This window comes from Danio rerio, chromosome 3 (genome assembly GCF_049306965.1).
Source record: "Danio rerio strain Tuebingen ecotype United States chromosome 3, GRCz12tu, whole genome shotgun sequence".
Classification (NCBI taxonomy): domain Eukaryota; kingdom Metazoa; phylum Chordata; class Actinopteri; order Cypriniformes; family Danionidae; genus Danio; species Danio rerio.
Genome location: NC_133178.1, coordinates 45969121 through 45988026, shown reverse-complemented (window position 1 = coordinate 45988026; position 18906 = coordinate 45969121). Strand labels below are relative to the sequence as shown.

The following is an 18906-nucleotide window of genomic DNA, read 5'->3' as shown; positions in this document are numbered from 1 at the left end:
GCTCTGCATCCACACAAATGGAGGACTTAATCGTGGACTGCATTCTTAGAAATGATCTACAAAGACAAATAATGTGAAATCAAGAAAGGACAAAATTTAAGTAAGGGGATGAGGGAGAGAGAGAACGAGGGGCAAGGAGAAAGCATGGCTCCTGTCTTTTTCTGCACCCATCTGTTCGGAGTGCAGGTGGAGCTCTATTCACTCAGCTCTGCATGTGTGTTTGGGGGGGGCAGGAAGAAAGGGAGGGCAAAAGGAAGAGTGGAGAGATGGTGGGGGCTGGAGGGATGGGGGGTTCTCGGTGATCTCTCCTGAAGGGGATAATGGGAGAGCAGCGCTTTGCAATGGCTGCCATGTAGTACCCTCCCTGCACAATTAGCCAATCAGCAGCAAGCTCTGCCAGCCAGAAGGACACATAAAAGAAGAACATTGCAGCAGAGGCACAGAAGGAGCCTGCGAGGAGCTGGGAAATACACACACAACAGCAGAACCACAACACCCTCCCCTGGACACACCCTACTGGGGATCACTGCTTTTCTTTTTTTCTGAACCATCGCCCACGCCACACGGAGAGAAATCTCTCTCTCATCATCATCCTGAAGAAAACCCCCTTATCCTCATTTTCACACTGCTGAGGAAAACCTACAATCGCACGGGCTGAGATTTCCTGGCGAAGACTGTCCTTTTTCCTTTTTCTTTTTTTTTCTTTTCCTTTGGAAACTGACATTTGCATTTCTCCATTCCAAGCCACGGCGTAATAATATCTGCAATCCAGCCTGAAGACCTGCAAATCGAAGGACCTAGATCACTATCATCTTTGTACGTCAAGAATGGTTACTGTACGTATAACCTTTCTTTCTTTTGCTCTGACCAATATGAAACACTAAAATCGATTCGAGCAGCCTCTCAGCATCAATTACAGTGCGTGAAAAACATTCAAATAGAGGCAGCAAATATTACATGTGAAAATACAGGCTGGCTAAATCCAAGCTAATTTAGAAATGTGGTCAAAACGCATACTGGCACGTCTAATCGCGGATTCAGTAAACAAGATTAACGATTAGCCCAGTGTATAAGTCATATGATACAGGCATGCGCGAGAGCATCGCTACACCCGAGCTGGCTTCATTTTCGGAGGAAAATCAAAACATTGCTTTCTCCTGCCGTGCGAACCATTCGTCATAAACCGTAATACGCAACATACATTTATTACTACATCCGTTAATTAGCGATAATTAGCCGTTATTAACAAAGAGCGCTGAGGAATTCCTCTCAAATAGCGGAGGTGCGGCGGAGGCAGAGGGGCGTAAAAGGGCACATGCGTGCCTGGCTCAAAAAAGGATGCTCCAGACTGAAACTCAGAGACAAAACACGATGCCTCGGAGGCTGAGAGCCCATCGAGAGGAAAGGCAAAGAAAAGGGTCGAGTCACTCAGAGGGGGAGGGGAGATATTGTGCATCCATTGGTTTGAATTGAAGCAGGCAGAATAAAAATCCTTGCGATTATGCTTCGTGAGAGATCGCGAGAGAGGAAAAGGCTAAATGCCACGTATGCAAATGGATAAATGTCATCTATTTCTTCGCGAGTAGACATTTTGTGGACAACGAGAGTGTAAATAAGCGATATGAGGGGAATACAAAGGCCTTGAGGGAAAGCGTTTTGGGCGTGTCTTGTCGAAAAGAAGACAGCGATGGCACGCGCTCAGAACCACCATCTTCACGTAGATAATCCGCGTGAAAACAATAACAAAACTGCTCATTTTAACACGAGCAGGTGTTTGAAACCACCCAAAAAAGATTGTCTAAAATATTAAGATTAATTAATGACGTTTAAATGTCCAGGCCTGATATAAATGAAGCGTGTAGTAAGAGTAATCGCCTTTGTTTCTTTTCAGAGATACGTTTTCAGAGATTCAGGGAATTATATCTTCAATAAAATAATGTTTGATTTCATTATTTTAAAGCTTTTTAAGAAGTAAAAATACACATTATTCATTTACATTTTATTTTATTTAAAGGCCTATGGTCTTGAAAATAATAAGTGGAATATATAGGCTATATATTCGTCTAAGGACAGCCGGTGTTATTTTATAGTGACCTCAGACAAAAGCCGAGACAAAACGAGGCGCTTGCCTTTCATTTTAATCCTTAATAGACGGTGTGATGAATGAATGAATGAATGAATAAATGAATGAATGACGGGCCCTTCGGCATGTTGTTCCGCAGTCCTCCGTGAGCACGAGTCTCTACCGCAGTGCCAAGCACATAAAACCGTTGAGTCAGATAACCTTCTCCAGGCGCGTATACACAATTCAAGGACAAGCACATCACAACTATACACAACACAACACAACCGCCTAAACGCACGAGCTCATCAATCGCAATTTAAAGGCATGTCAGTCAAAGAAAAAGGCGGCGTTATTTAAAACCAATGTTCAACAATATTTGTATGCTGACTAGCCCGGGCGCGCACGCTATAAGATCACAAGGCCTTGTTTTTTCCCTTTATTCAAAATATCATTAATTATTACAGGTCATAAAACAAAACAATGCAAATTACAATGATTTAAAGACTATTGATTTAACAATAATCAGTTAATTATAGAATAATATTATAATATTTTACATACAAATGAAAGATGACATTATTTGATGACATTGTAATTAAAATATATGCAATATATTTTTACGTTTTTATTAATTAGGCTATTACTATTATTATAATTATCATTATTTTTATTATTATTATTATTATTAAATAGTCTTGCGAAATAAGAGTGAAGGCAGTTGCAATGTTCATTGTTCCCGGAGAGTCCCGCAGCCTCTGGCCTCAACACAAAGCGCTACTGTTTACATTAATATTCATAGTGCTGCCATGGTCTCTGTAGAGGAGGAACGGGTGGCTCTTTTGTTCGCTAGTGTCAATACGTTTATTCAGCAAAAAGCAGCTCGGATTTGTGAATGCCCAACAAGCACACGCGCACTCCAATCAAAGGACGAGAGGATAACGATTTTAAACGATTCGCAAACGTGTTTATTTGTAAAGACGACATCAAGAGCTTAATGTCCACTTGAAAAGAAATAAATATGCCCGCGGCGCCAAGGATATTTTGAATGTAGTCGTTCATGGTGAGCCACTCCCGAATTCAGCACTCTGGAGAGCGACCAAAGAGGAATAGCGGAATAGCAACTACTTGAGCCATTTCTCTCCGTTTGATGGCGTTCATGATTAAAAATATAATCACGTGATTTTTTATACATATATAAATATATACATAAAGTAACGCTTTCCTTTTGAGAATACATAAATATTTATTCGCGTGATAAATCAATGATCTTATATTTATTTGCACGACCGAAATTAGCCAAATTCACCAATTAAAAAAAAAATAAGCCAACAAAAAAGAAGGGTTTATCCGTTCAGTTTTGACTTGTGTCCTGTTGTTTTACAGCTGCCACTGTGATCCCTTAAGCTGCAGTGAGAGTGTGGCTAATGCCTTTTGTTTAAGATAATCCTGTAATCTGTTACCGAAACGGCCTATTGACAAGCCGGCATTCACATTTCAGTCAGGAGGCCCGTCCAGACATGTACATTTATGAATTACGAATGATAAAATTAAGATCTGCATTAGGCGTCAGAAATGTCACGAACACCCATTCATTTCCCACAGCCAATAATGGATCATGCTGGGAAGCGCTATCCTCGCAGTCTCAAAATTAATGTTGACATGTTGCGTAGAGCTACAGATTAGATCAGCCATATGCTTTATGTGTTTACCTCAGCGGATCTTCAGCAAGATGTGTTTATTTTAAGAAAATGGCTTCCTCGCTGCCTGCACAGGGGCATTAAGGAAGTGACGTGAGCGTCCTCACAGTCAAATTACTTTATCTCATGCTGCTTTCAGGCCTCTGCTTATTTTATTATTATTATTTTAAATTAGGGGGAATCACGGTGGCGTTGTGGGTAGGGTAGCGCGATCACCTTACAGCAAGAAGGTCGCTGGTTCGAGCTCTGGCTGGGTCAGTTGGCATTTCTGTGTGGAGTTTAAATTGAATTGAAATTGAATAAACTAAATTGGCCCTAGTGTATGTGTGTGAATGTAAGTGTGCATGGGTGTTTCCCAGTGTTGGGTTTGACTGGAAGAGCATCCGCTTCGTAAAACATATGCTGGATAAGTTGGCGGTTCATTTCACTGTGGTGACCGCTGATTAATAAAGGGACTAAGCTGAAAATGAAATGAATTAATACATTTTAAATGAGCTTTTGCTGACATGTTTATGATTACAAATAGTGAAATTGTATGTTAATTTACGATAAGTGCATTGTTCTAAATTCATTTTTATGTAGCAGCTGGTTTTTCTTCCATTTGTGTCATTCAACAGAACATTTTTCTAAAAAAGTGAACTTAAATTTTCTCCTCCCTCTGACAAGGCTTGATGGTAATTTCAGCCGACTCTAATTACAGACTCACTAAAAGGAATCGGTGCAGTCATTTATCTTTATCAGCGCGCTGGTGGGAAGGTAATAGGTTTTGCTTATGAGTTGTTTGCGTGCGAGTCTGGGTCCTTGTGTAGGCGATGCTGATGCACTGCATTAAATATTGAGGGAGAAGTCGCTCAAAAATAGCAAAGTACAGGCTGGGGCAGGAACGTCAAAGCCCGCTCAGTGGCCACGTTTCTTGTTTCGTAAGTCCTATTTTTAATAGCGATAATTCAGGCTCAGTAGAAGGAACTCCAGCACTATAAGCAGTCTCTCGCCTGTCTCGGCGAGTTATGTATTTTGGGATGAAGTGCTCTTCCACCTCTACCTCTGCTGTGCTGGCGCCAGTATCTGGGCTGTAAGATAGTGTACGTGTCAGTCTGTGTGGCCGAAGAGCCTGTGTGTTGTGTAACTCACTACATTCGTCGCTGTGGATGGCTGACTTGCCATGGGGAGGTTTACTTCAGTTCACGAATCACATTCGCCACGATCTTGTCACTTTGTGTCAAGACTCGCTCTCTGTGTGTCAACAGCTCTGCTGTTTGAGGTTGAAATTCTGAACTTGAGATATATCCCAGGATATATTAGGGCTACTGCCAACGGAAAAAGCAAATGGTGCCATGGCCATTTGATTGATCAAACAAACACCCTTTTGCTTGGGTGACAGTGAAATGTCAGATCCATGTTTGTACTGCTTTAATAACTTGCCTCTCTGAGCTTTCTCCTTGTCAGTGTCAATTTGCCTGAGATATAAATTCCGGTTGCCCCGAAAGCTTATTTTATTAAAAAAAAGCTAACATGCACTCATACAACGTGCGCACATACATGTGAGGCTTGCTAAAAGTCAAGAAGCAAGCCAATAGCAAGAGTCGTCAGACTGCTGTTACCTGGGCAACCTGGTTAGAGGTAAGGCTCAAGGCAAGAATAAATCATTCCACTGAAGAGACACAGCGTTACAGCGAGATGAGAGCAAGAGGCGATAGTGAAGGGAGAACAAAAGAACAGCCTACCCACACTAGTGCAGATCTACCTGTTTGAGCTACTGATTGTTCAGTTTGATTAGATATCAGACAATTCTGCTATCTCCAATTGCATTGCTGCATGAATTCCTAGAAATCATTTTAATCACCAAAAACTAGTAGGGACACTTGTGGCGTATATGATTCTGCCTGTTGATTGTGGGGATCCAACAGAAAGATCATGAATGCATTGTTAATTAAGTCGGTGAGACACCCTGTTCCACCCTAGGGGCCGTTCTGGGGAAAGAGTGCTTTCAGTCAGCTAAAGATGACTAATATGTGAACATATATTACTACACATGCCAATTTGTACATTCTGGATAGTTACCAGCCCTGGGAAAACATCGAAAAAAATAAATCAACATAGATAAAATTGGCAAATCCCTTCTGGTACGATGCAGAGTGCTTGCTCTGAGAACTTGTGCATTGTGACAGAAAGCGACCGTTAAAAACTGAAAGTAGCATCTACAACCTGCATACATCTGTTCTTTGAAAATCCCCTGTAGGCCAAATTAAGCATCACGCTGTGCTCCACAGCAACACGGATGAACCGAAAACCCAGACACAAACGCACACACTTTTCACATAAACAAGGTTTAGTTATGCTAGCTATGCTTTTTCGTCCTCCCTTTGTCATCAGCGGCGAGTGACGTAACACAGTTTGACCCTGGACAGCGTAAAGGGGGGGTTGGGAATGAGTGAAAGGACTGTGACATCTGCAGGGCCAGGGGCTGATGGAGAGAGCTGAAGTGAGGGAGGTCAGAGGAGGAGGAAGGGTGGGATATTGTCCTCCTCAGGCCCTATCCCTCTCAGACGCATTGATTTTTAACCTCTCAGCGAGAATGCCAAGCATTACACCCCTCAAATTATGGTTCCTCACCCAACCTGTTATATTTTCCACCTGCAGATAATTAGCACCATGGAAACTCAGGTGTCCAATGGTCCGAGCGGAACCAGCCTGCCTAACGGCCCTGTCATTAGCACTAACGGCGCCACAGATGACAGCAAAACTAACCTGATCGTCAACTACCTGCCTCAGAACATGACCCAGGAAGAGTTCAAGAGCCTCTTTGGCAGCATCGGGGAAATCGAGTCCTGCAAATTGGTCAGAGACAAGATCACAGGTAACCCAAGTTTAGATTGCGTTGAGCATATTTGAATTAAATCTACATTATTGAGCACATTCTCAATGTTTTCGCAGGCCAGAGCTTGGGATATGGCTTTGTAAACTATGTGGATCCCAACGACGCCGACAAGGCTATCAACACGCTCAACGGTCTCAAACTGCAGACCAAAACAATCAAGGTAAGAGATCTTCAATCACTCGATGGAGAGGAAGTAGGGAATAAAGCAGAGCCCAAGACAGACATGACAGCAGGAGGGGAGGAGAAGAGGGTGGAGAAGGGGAGGAATCTCAGCGGTGGAGACAAAAGCAGCAAAAGAAAGCAGAAAGTGGAGGTCAGAAAGCAACGGGTTGTATGCTGAGGTGATTGTGATGGAAATGTAATTAGGGAGAGGCAATGTGAAGCTTGGAGGTCAGCGCAGAGAGCCCCATCTGCCTCCAATCTTGGCTAATTAGGGCCTTCTTTGTCCCCAATTCTGATGGGCTTCAGGGTGGGGAAAGGTCTGCTTGGGCTTCTGTAAAAGAGAGATTAAACAGTCGGATTTTATCCTCCACCTGATCACCGCACATCAAAGATCATGACAAATCCTAGAACGGGATCACCAGTTTTTCTAGATTTGTGTTTGCACTCGCTCATATACAAGCAATATGGATTCCTAAGACACCTACGGTCTTTGGCGAATAACAACTGTAAGCGAATGTTATTGGCATAGTTATTTAAACAACCATTGTCCCAATCACCTTGTTTGTTCAGTGCATTCACCAAGCTTTGTTGCTGTTATCTGACATTCAGCTTCCGTGTGCCCACTACCCTTGAATCCTTAAGCTGGGCAAATGTCACATTTTCCATGTCAATATGGTATTGTTAGAAAGGTAGAGAGTCGAAAGCAAGGATGGGAGGGAGGGAGTGGGGGCGCAGGAGCAAAGGCTAGGAGGGAGCCGAATGCCAATGACAGGATTAGGGGCCATATGGGCTGCAGGCACCATCTGTACTGTGGGAGAGACAGAGAGAGGGTTAATTATGGGGCAGCATTCTATCCCTCCAATACATCCCCCTGCTCCAGTCTCTGCTGTACACTCACTCAGTCACCCACACGCTGCACAATTACACCCCTACCTCAATAATACCGCTGCTTAGTCATACTGGCCTGCAAGACGCAAACACGCATATGGTGGAAAAACACATCATTATGCCAAGGTCTGATGGCGAAACATGCACCAACAAGATTAAGAGCCATGCAATGGCTTGGAGCACATTAAAATGGAATCCTGGATATGATAAAAAAAAATAAAATAAATAAATAAAAAACAGTTTGCTTGGTTAACTTTTTTGGCTAAAACTTTATACATAAAGGTCACAGATTAAAATATACCCACCCATGTGTTTAAAATTTAAATCAAACGCTTTGTTCTAAAACCAACCATTGAAGATAAAGGTTATAGAGAGAAAACATTAAATAGTAAATAAGCTCTGAAAAGGAGCCCTGGTTAAAAAAAATAAATAAATAAATAAATAAATACATTATATATATATATATATATATATATATATATATATATATATATATATATATATATATATATATATATATAATTGCATGTTTTACTGTATTATGCAATAAAAAGTGACATTGTAGATTATTATATTAGAAATTAGATTGTATTATAAATGGATTAGCAACATGTTATAGCTGAAATACACTGTATTAGTCAATAAGCTATAATTTATTGCGCAATATCAAGTTAAATTCTAAATAAACAATACATATTAAAAGCAAGTAAAAGATAGTAAGATAGTCCTTTGGTTGAACATTTTTGGGAGAAATTTCTAAACTTTTATCCATAGCATTAAAACAGGGTATACCCAAATGTCCAAAACTGTGCAATCTAATTATTTTTCTTATTACAAGCACTTTTACTAGTTCTGTTTTTTACATGCAAAACTTATAATAGCTATTTTTTTGCAAAATTATAGAAAGCCTGCAATTTGAAAAAAAAAAAAAAAATTGGCTTTAGAAAAATTTACTTATATAGTAAAGAGAAAACCTGAAAAGTTTTTCAAAATTTGGAATCCCTTGTAAGTTTCTTGAAGGAAGTTGATACAAATTTTATCTCTGTATGACTCTGTGTCACTTGCTATTGTTATATCGTTGTTGTTGTTGTTGTTGTTGTTGTATGATGTATATGATGTGTAAGTACATGCATTTACTTATATGCTTTTTGTTTTTTAATGATCATTTTTTGTATTATTATTTTTCGTTTATTATTATTATTATTATTATTATTATTATTATGTTTGGTTTTAATTATTGTTGTTTATGTTAAAAGCTACTAAAATCAAGAAAGACAGTGTTAAAAACATAGTAAGATAAAAAAACTATATTTAGAAAAATAATATATATTGTAATATATTATGTTTTTTAATGAAAAATAATTAATACATTTGTATCAAATATTATAATTATTATATTATAATTATTTTGTACAATATAAAATTATAATGCAAAATTATTATTATTATGTATGTATGTTTGGTTTTGATTTCTGTTGTACATGTTAAAAGCTAATAAAATCTATAAAGACAGTGTTAAAAAACAGTAGGATAAAAAGATAAAATCTGGCTATATTTACAAAAAATATACATACATATATATATATATATATATATATATATATATATATATATATATATATATATATATATATATWTATTTWTATATATATATATATATATATATATATATATATATATATATATATATATATATTATGAAAAAGAATGATTACATTTACATCAAGAAAAGATAGACAATAGAAAAAAAAAAAAAAAAAATATATATATATATATATATATATATATATATATATATATTTATACAGTTGCGTATATATAAGATTCTGACTTCTATATTTGGCAATATTAATAAACAAATGTATATCCATGTTATAAATAAAAACTACACAGTAGAAATAAACACAAAAAGAGCACAAGACTAATTTAGGTGACATGTCCTTGTATAAACAAGACTTATATGTGCTCAGCAAATATACATACACCTCTCACAAATCTATCTTTTAAATTCATGTTTTTAATAGGAAACTATACAATATTAGACTTGTGCATATACATTAGATTAGTCAGTACTGGAGCTTATCTAACAAAATAACTTACGATAACGGTCCAAAACTACAAAAATATTAGAGCAAAATATTAAATACAAATTTAAAAAAAGAGGAAAAATTAAAAGAAGCAAAAAATTGTAAAAATTTTGTTGAAATTTTTTAGGTTTTATTTTTTTGCAGTATTTTGCCTAAAATTTTATTGTATTATTTTTTCAGTTTCTAAGTATGTTTGGTAACTAAAATATTATTTTAATAAATATATGTTTAATACATTTGTTTTGTTTAAATGCACAAAAATACATTGCCTATATTCACTGAGAAGTGGATAATTAATAAGAAATTAAGTGGATCATTTTCAAAATGGCGTGTACTCAGTTATGCTGAGCACTGTATGGGTAATATTCTTGAACAGAAACATTGTACAACAACATTATTGCACACTATTGTGCTTTTTATTTGATTTGCTGTCACTTCGTCTTTTTTATATTCATGGCTTTTTTTGTGAGGCTGTGTATGGAGGAGTTGTCAGGGACGCTGGACATCTTGTAATCTGTTTACTTGGTTCGTCGGTTGCCAGAGGAGCAGTTTCCCCTTGAGAGAGAAGACAAAAGAAAGAGACGGAGAAGAGAAGGAGGGGGCCAATCTCTTTATCTCCAAAAACCACATGCGCACAAACTGACTCCATCAATCAAAGTCAAGAGTAAACTCATAAATATACATATTTTATGAGCAAAAATCTGTTCTCTTCTCAAATACCGGCTTGACTGGGGAATTTTTTGTTGCTGTAGATGGGAATATAAAAATGAGATGAATATTTGAACGTCGAAACAACTGCCTAATTGGACTTTATATTACATGACGCATCTCGAAGTGGAACGGGTTCCAAACACTGCTATCTTGTATAAAATGGGCGGCTAGAATACCAGCCCAAGATATCAAATGCTCCTCATGACTCCCCGAGGGAGCTGATCTCAAATCAATGCAGAGGGTGTGGAAGTGTGAATGCGAGAGTGGGCTCGTGTTTCTGCTGTCAGGAGCACAGTAAAGCTGAAGGAGCATTTAATAAGGGAAGCGGGTTTGGTTTGGAGTGAAGTGCGTGTGAAAGACGTGAATTTTCAAGGAAGGAGGGATGAGAGAGAGTGGGCGGATGTCTTGGCTTTGAGCGCGGCAGTGCTGTGACACATTCGCTTCGACTACACTTGAAAGTTTGCAGTGCCAGGAGTTTTAAGACTGTCACAGCTGTCTTGATGCATGCTTCTTAATATTTCTATTAAAAGAAACCCTAACCGGAGCTCCTTGTGTTTTTTTTGCTGTGTGTGAATTATGTTAGGTGTCTTACGCCAGGCCCAGCTCAGCTTCCATCCGCGATGCCAACCTGTATGTGAGCGGCCTGCCCAAAACCATGAGTCAGAAAGACATGGAGCAGTTGTTTTCCCAGTATGGAAGGATCATCACCTCACGCATCCTGGTAGACCAGGTCACAGGTAAACGTTACCTCACTTCCACTAACAGCGTACGCACCCTGGGGGAGGATTAAAAAGCTAATTAAAGCTCTGGATGTGACGCCAGAAAATAAAGAGAAAAAAAAGGATACATGCTTCACAGTTAATGTGAAATGAAATTGATCCTGTTTATATTTTAATGCACATTTTTGGCAGTGTTGTTTAAGGATCATTAAGATAATATAATTATTTATTTTATTTTGAATTAGAAATTACTTGTATATTTTTCATTTTAATTATATATTTAATAAATATTGTTTCAATATTTTTTATTTAGCACATTAGATTACACAAAATGAATAATATTTTTTTATTCTGTTAATGTTTATTTATTAAGTAACACAAATATTTTTATGATTTTAGTAAAAATATGTATTTAATAAATCTTGTTTCTATATTTTAAATTTTAGCACACTAGATTACACAAAATGGATACCATTTTTTCATTCTGTAATCGTTTATTATTATTTTTAAGTAACAAAAATATTTTTGTGTTTTTAGTAAACAATATACAATATTACAATTTATATATGAAGAGCTCAGATGCTAAAACCTCTAAATGCCATCTAAAAACATTTCCTAAAATGAGCATTTTTCTCAGCCTCTCATGTTTATGTTCAGTTATTTAACTTTTATGCAATGGAAAACACTCATTCATTACTATAAAAGTGATATTTCTGAACCTACACACAAGAGTTAGAGAAAAATGCTAATTTTAGAAGAAATTATCAAGCGGCATTTAGAGGTTTTTGCATCTAAGATCTTTATATATATATATATATATATATATATATATATATATATATATATATATATATATATATATATATATATATATATATATATATATATATATATATATATAAATAAATATATATATATATATATATATATATATATAGTTAAAGTCTGAAGTCAAAAATTTTCTTCTTTTTTAAATATTTCCCAAATGATATTTGACAGAGCAGGGAAATTTTCACAGTATGTCTGATTATATTTTTTCTTCTGGAGAAAGTCTTATTTGTTTTATTTTGGCTACAATAAAACCAGTTTTTAATTTTTAAAAACATTTTAGGGACTAAATTATTAGCCCCTTTGAGCTATTTTTTTTTCTGACAGTCTACAGAACAAACCATCATTATACAATAATGCCTAATTACCCTAACCAGCCTAGTTAACGTGATTAACCTAGTAAAGCCTTTAAATGTACCTTTAAGGAGTAAAAAAAAAACAGGGGGCCTTATAATTCTGACTTTAACTATTTATATATATATATATATATATATATATATATATATATATATATATATATATATATATATATATATATATATATATATATATATATATACACACAGTTGAAGTCAGAATTATTAGCCTCCCTGAATTATTACCCCCACGGTTTATTTGTTTTCCCAATTTCTCTTTAACAGAGAGAAAAATTTTTTCAACACATTTCTAAACATAATAGTTGTAATAACAAATTTTTAATATTTCATTTTTGTCATGATGACAATAATATTTTACTAGATATTTTCAAGACACATCTTAAAGTGACATTTAAAGGCTTAACTAGGTTAATTAGGTTAAGTTAGGGTAATTGTATAAAGATGGTTTGTTCTGTAGACTATCGAAAAAAATATAGCTTAAGGAGGCTAATTAATTTGACCTTAAAATGGTTTTTAAAAAATTAAAAATGTAAAAAATTATTTCTAGCTGAAATAAAACAAATAAGACTTTTTCCAGAAGAAAAAAAAATATCATCAGACATACTGTGAAAATGTCCTTGCACTGTTAAACATCATTTGGAAAATATTAAAGAGGCTAACTACTTATTTAAAATGAGTTCAATCAACACATTTCTTGAGCTTATTTGGGACAACTGAATGGGATTATGTTCAATCTCCTTTAATTTATAAAAAATATTAAGTTCATAGAGCATTATAAAATGGTAACCATAAAACTCATTTGCCTGGCGGTAATTTGATTTACGGTGCTAACATTGCGTCGCTTTCTGTCCGGAGCAGGTATATCGCGCGGGGTAGGTTTCATTCGGTTCGACAAACGGAACGAAGCAGAGGAGGCCATCAAGGGCCTGAACGGTCAGAAGCCACTAGGAGCAGCTGAGCCCATCACCGTAAAGTTCGCCAACAACCCCAGTCAGAAGACAGGACAGGCTCTGCTGACCCAGCTCTACCAGACAGCCGCTCGCCGCTACACTGGCCCTCTGCACCACCAGACCCAGCGCTTCAGGTACTGCAGCCATGCACACAACACCGCGACCACACCCTACCTATCCTGCCGGCTTTCCTTTAAACTGCAGCACACTCACGCCATCAGGGGGATCTCCACAAATCACAGTGCTTCTGTTTGAGGCAGTGCGTAAATTCTTAAAACAACTGACCGGCTTAGAAATAAAACACAGTGTGTGTGAATCAGTCTTGGCACAGATGCATTTAGAAGCATTTATCGCAGTACAAACATGTGCGCAGTACTCCAGATCCATCGCCTGAGGGCCCTGTAAGCACTGCGTCACTGCTGATTGGAGGATGCGCTGCCCAGTAAGGAGCTCCCCCTGCTGGTTGAAGTGGCTGCATGAAAACGCTTTGCTCTGGTTGTTGGATCTTGCAACTAATATCTTCACCTCCGTCACTCTCCCTCTTGCATTGCAGACTCGACAATTTACTAAACGCCAGCTACGGAGTCAAGAGGTAATTTCTTAAAAAAAAAAAAAAAAAAGGTGTCCTTTCAACTTTCAAAAGCATCCATGCCTTAATAAGCTCAAACAAAGTGCCCGGAATACCACCTGCTGACTAAAGCATTTAAGTTAGCAATTTGATTTGAGCAAACATCCTTTCAGTAGACTAGATTGACGTAGCTGATATCACAGCAGGCATTCTGGCATGGCTTTGTTGAACCTTTTTGTTCTTTTGGTTGATTCCTTGATTGAAATGATTTTGTATTTCTGTATTGAACTAACATTATTTTTTTTCAGTTTTGGTTGTTTTAATGTCCTTTTTTTCCACCAGCATGGACATTCAAGATTCCGTTTTGCGTCTCCTATGTTTGTTCCAATTTTCTGTTGATTTGCCTTCATTCCTCTCTAGGTTTCTGTTTTGCTAAATATCTTGATTTTGTTGGACATTGTGAATTCTGTGGCCTCTATTTTTAACTGGTAATCTGGCTAGTTTGATTGGTCATGACTAGGCCCACACGGAATCTGCATGCGCAGAAATTCGCAGTTTTTTTGTCTATTATTGAGTCTATGTATTTACTCATGTAAATGTGTGCAAATTTATAGCTATTAAGTTTTTAAATTAATTTTACTTATATTACTATGATATAATAATAATGATAATAATAATACATTTTCACATGATTTATTTACAATACTTTTTGTACAGTAATACTTTCTGTCTTTTAGCAGATACGTTATATGAGAGACTTGCTTTGTTTACCAAATAAGTGGATTTGGATTTGCATTGTCAACAATAAATAAAAGTTAAAAAGCTATTCTTTCTTTTATTTCATATATTAAGGTTTTGGTTATGATACTCCTAAAATCATTCCGCATAAATCCGCAGATTTTTTACAAAATTCTTCGCAGAAATAGCAAAAAAATGTCCTCAGATTCTGTCTGGCCCTACTCATGACTAGTTGATATGATAGTTGCTCGTGGAGGCTGTGGAGATTGAGTGTTTCCGGTACGACAAAAAATGGCAGAAACACACATGATGATGAACGAACTTCAGAATGACACCCATGGTAGCTCTCTTTCTGTCCTCCCCAGATTCTCCCCCATAACCATTGACAGCATGACTAGTCTTGCCGGGGTCAACCTGACCGGGCCCACTGGAGCCGGCTGGTGCATCTTCGTCTACAACCTGTCCCCGGAAGCTGACGAAAGTGTCCTGTGGCAGCTCTTCGGGCCTTTTGGCGCCGTCACAAACGTCAAGGTCATCCGTGACTTCACCACCAACAAATGTAAGGGCTTTGGCTTCGTCACCATGACCAACTACGACGAGGCAGCCATGGCTATCGCCAGTCTGAATGGCTACCGCCTGGGCGACCGCGTGCTGCAGGTCTCGTTCAAGACCAGCAAGCAGCACAAGGCTTGAAGGAAGGCCTAGTCACTATTGCTCTTTAACATGCAGGGGGAGCTACTGAGCTCCCTGTACATTCACTCTACATGGGCCTGGACTGAGTCTCTCTCTAACATACATTCGACACACACACACACACACACACACACACACACACATTTAGTTGTTTTGAACAAAAATACACAAGTAGAGTCGTTTTTTCTTTTCTCTCTACACAACATGCTAGTCCTTCCCACAGTTTGCCTGTATTGAATTAGCAGAAGTGTGAGGCGGGAATGGGGAAATCCAAAAGGAGGGACAGTCTAATGAATGTGACGGAGAATGTCTGCAGAGATTTAATTTAATTCAGGCAAAGTACGAGAACTGGTCAACGAAAAAGAAAAAAGTTAAATCAAATATGTGCAATTTATCCCGAAATCTTGCCCCAGTAACTCTCCTGTCTGGCTCCAGAGGATGTAGTCACTTTTTTACACTTGGGCATTTTGAATCAGTGATTTTTTTTAGAGACAAATGATTAAAAACAGTGTTCTCTTATATATATATATTATATAACTATATATTCAACATTTAAGGTGGTTATAATAGCCAAATATGTACGCATTTTTCTAGAACTTTGATTACGGATTCCTGGCTCTAAATTAGGTTGCAACCTTGCCTTACGGCGCCACACACACACACACCTTACTTGAAGTCCAACCTAACAAACCATGCAAATGGTAGTCACAAAATTGAGAGGTTACCAGGGGGTCATCACAATCACCTCAGCACACTGAAAGACAAATTTCAACACAGAGACACTCACGCACGCATGCATGCACATACGCAAACACGTACCTCCAGTGGAGGGCAAAACATGGCGACCTAGAATCTTCTTGTATCTTTCCACTCTGAGTTTTAGAGGTAGAATTTAGAATCGATTCCACCACATGCAGTTATCTGTGTAACTAGGGGCAGTTTACCCATTGCGAAGGAATGCATTTGGAATTCTTCTGAAAGTCTTTCAAACCAATTATGAAGGCCAACCATAATCTCCAGGGCTTCTTCTAAACAGGTTTAAATGGCCTGTGAGTGGGAAATGCTGTGTGTCAGCTCTTTGAGATGTTCGCGTTAAAGAGAGTGAGTGCTTTATGGAGGTCAGGGGCCTCTTGGATTTGTCACCCTTGCTCTTCATAACCTCCAGAATTGCGTTGTAATTCGCTTTTCCCAAATCGGTTTTAGCAGCCCCTGCATATCTAAACAGCTACATATCGAGTCCTTTAAGTCCTCAAGGCCCTTCCAAGCAAGTCGCAGCCAATTGAGCTACAAATGATTCCTTTTTGTTATGTCATAAATGAAATATTCCCTAGATATAGTAACGACAATGCCCAAGCCATCCACAGCCCTGTGATTAAAACTAAACTGTTACATGGGGAGAGACATTGCTGTAAAATCGCAAACCTTCACGTTATATGAAGAAAAGAAATGAGAGATGTAAATGTGTGTTCAAATCAAGTGACATTTTGCTTTTCTAAATAACGCTGTGTTAGCCAAAGAGGACAATGATCTCTTTGAAAAGGATTACATTAGAGATTAATATATTTTTATATCTACGAGAAAAAAAAAACAAGACCTTGTGCAACATTTTTACAGATTCTTAAATTGTGGAAATCTTTGGACACACCGCATGGCTTTTATTTTCAGAGTTTTCAACTTTGGGGAGAGAGGGCCAGTCTGCGGTGGTAGGGAGGGGATAGGAGGGTTGGGGACTAAGACTTACATGCAGTGAAACCATTTCATTTTCAAAAAAAAAAAAAAAAAAAAAAGAGAAACATACGAAACGTTCAAAAAAGGATCAGCAGACGGATACATGTACGCATTACGCAGGAACAACAAAAAAAGTAGATAAGACGGTTTCTCTAAAGTGAAAAATCAAGCGTTGCTTCAATGACGGTGCAGTGAAGCTCTTAATGGCGAAACACCCAGAGCATTTCACCTCACATCGGCCAAAAGATGAATCACCTTAACGCTTCAGCATGTTCAGTGCACCAAAAACGTTGAATAATTGACATAATACTATGTAGCTGCACTTATAAATGTAATCAAAAATCCATAGTGAATTTTATTCGCCAGTATGTCATCAAACAAGGCAATTGTCTATCATTCTACTGTTTTGTTTTTTTTTTGTTTAATTTACGCTCCACATATCTTATGTATTCCACGCTCATATCATTGACACCTGATTTTGCTCCTTTGCACAAGCACTAACCAACCAAGGAATCTTAGCTTTGTCACTGATGAAACACATACACACACACACACACACACACACACACACACACACACACACACACACACACACACACACACATCAAAGCAAAGTGTCTCTAAGCCCTCCATTCTCATGATCGTATCAAAACTGTGACCTAACCCCTCTCAGCTTACGCCACATTACCTTTTCTTTCACTAACTCAACTCATTCTGGAATTCATCAGTGGTGTGCCCTAGAGGGGACGAGAATCATAAACATACAGATAAAATGGTTGACGGCATGGATAAAAGTTACCAGGGCAAACTAGTAGTGCGCCTGGCGACTGAATAGAAATCTTTAGCTACACCACTTCCCTCATTCCCTCAGAGAGCCAAGGACAATGCCAGGAAACAAACATACTGCACCGCTTGAGCAACTACAATAATAATCATTAAAAGAAAAAGACAAAAAACTTTCCTATGGAACAGTAAGTGCAATGTGCTTCGTTTTTATATTGACTGAGAACAAAAGATATATATATTTTTTAAAAAAGAAATTAAACATCATACTGAAATGGTTTGCAGAATAGTGAAAGGATCAAACGTAATGAACAATGACAAAATGGCAAAAAACGACAAAAAAAAAAAAACTAAACAACAACAAACAAAAAAAAGTGTTAAAACTAACAGATTCAGTAGAAGAATCAAGCAAGCACCAAGAGCTCTGGTCTCTAAAAATGTCCATTATCCCTTCCTCCGCCCCCTTATTAGTGCTCTGACCATGCAAGCTAAAACAAACAGCCGTCTATGGTAGCGAAAAAGAGCAATTCTAAAAGACCGTGAAAGGAATACTGTCTAAAATATCATCGGTTTTAGCCCATGTTGATTTCAGAATATCATTTCTTCCTGTAATTTATTGATTTACTTTACATATCAGGATCACATGTTAACTTAGCGTATTTGTGTTGTTGATGTTGCCATAGAGGACACGTGGGTCGAAGATTTCCTTTTGGTTCCTTTTATTGGGTACGGTTTCTTATATTTGTTTCCATTATTTATACTTAGTTGCTGTTCTTACAGTGTATGCAGGTTTTAGAATTAGTTAGAGTTATTTCCTTTCAATCAAAAACGTGTTTAATTGTGTTTGTAAAAGTCTGTGGTAGCTTTCGTTGCAACATAAATGATTTAAAGTGAAAAAAAGAAAAAAATTTCAATATAGCGCCAATGAACTTGTATTATTTGGGCGACTAAGCTTGTAGTTTTAACTTATTGTTAACTTAAAAACTATTTATTATCATTATTATTATGATTATTATTATTATTGCCTCGTATGA

At 37.4% G+C, this 18906-nt stretch overlaps 1 protein-coding gene and 1 long non-coding RNA gene across 13 annotated transcripts in view; one reads left to right on the top strand and one right to left on the bottom strand.

Annotated features, from left to right (window-relative positions):
* Positions 1-18906, bottom strand: part of LOC103910324 (uncharacterized) — a 42268-nt gene that overhangs the window by 20557 nt on the left and 2805 nt on the right. Inside the window, exon 2 of one of the 5 annotated variants that reach the window (XR_012401199.1) lies at positions 11087-11263. The exons of the other annotated variants lie outside the window; for them this stretch is intronic. This is a non-coding gene — a long non-coding RNA (uncharacterized lncRNA). Of the gene's footprint in view, positions 1-11086; positions 11264-18906 lie in introns of those variants that run through there. 5 annotated transcript variants of the gene reach the window in all.
* elavl3 (ELAV like neuron-specific RNA binding protein 3) lies at positions 442-17693 on the top strand. Of its 8 annotated transcripts, none has more exons than XM_005164219.6 (7): positions 442-836; positions 6403-6619; positions 6697-6800; positions 11072-11225; positions 13268-13496; positions 13916-13954; positions 15034-17693. In XM_005164219.6, the coding sequence occupies exons 1-7, from the start codon at positions 828-830 to the stop codon at positions 15359-15361; spliced, it is 1080 nt and encodes a 359-aa protein (XP_005164276.1). In that variant the 5' UTR covers positions 442-827; the 3' UTR covers positions 15362-17693.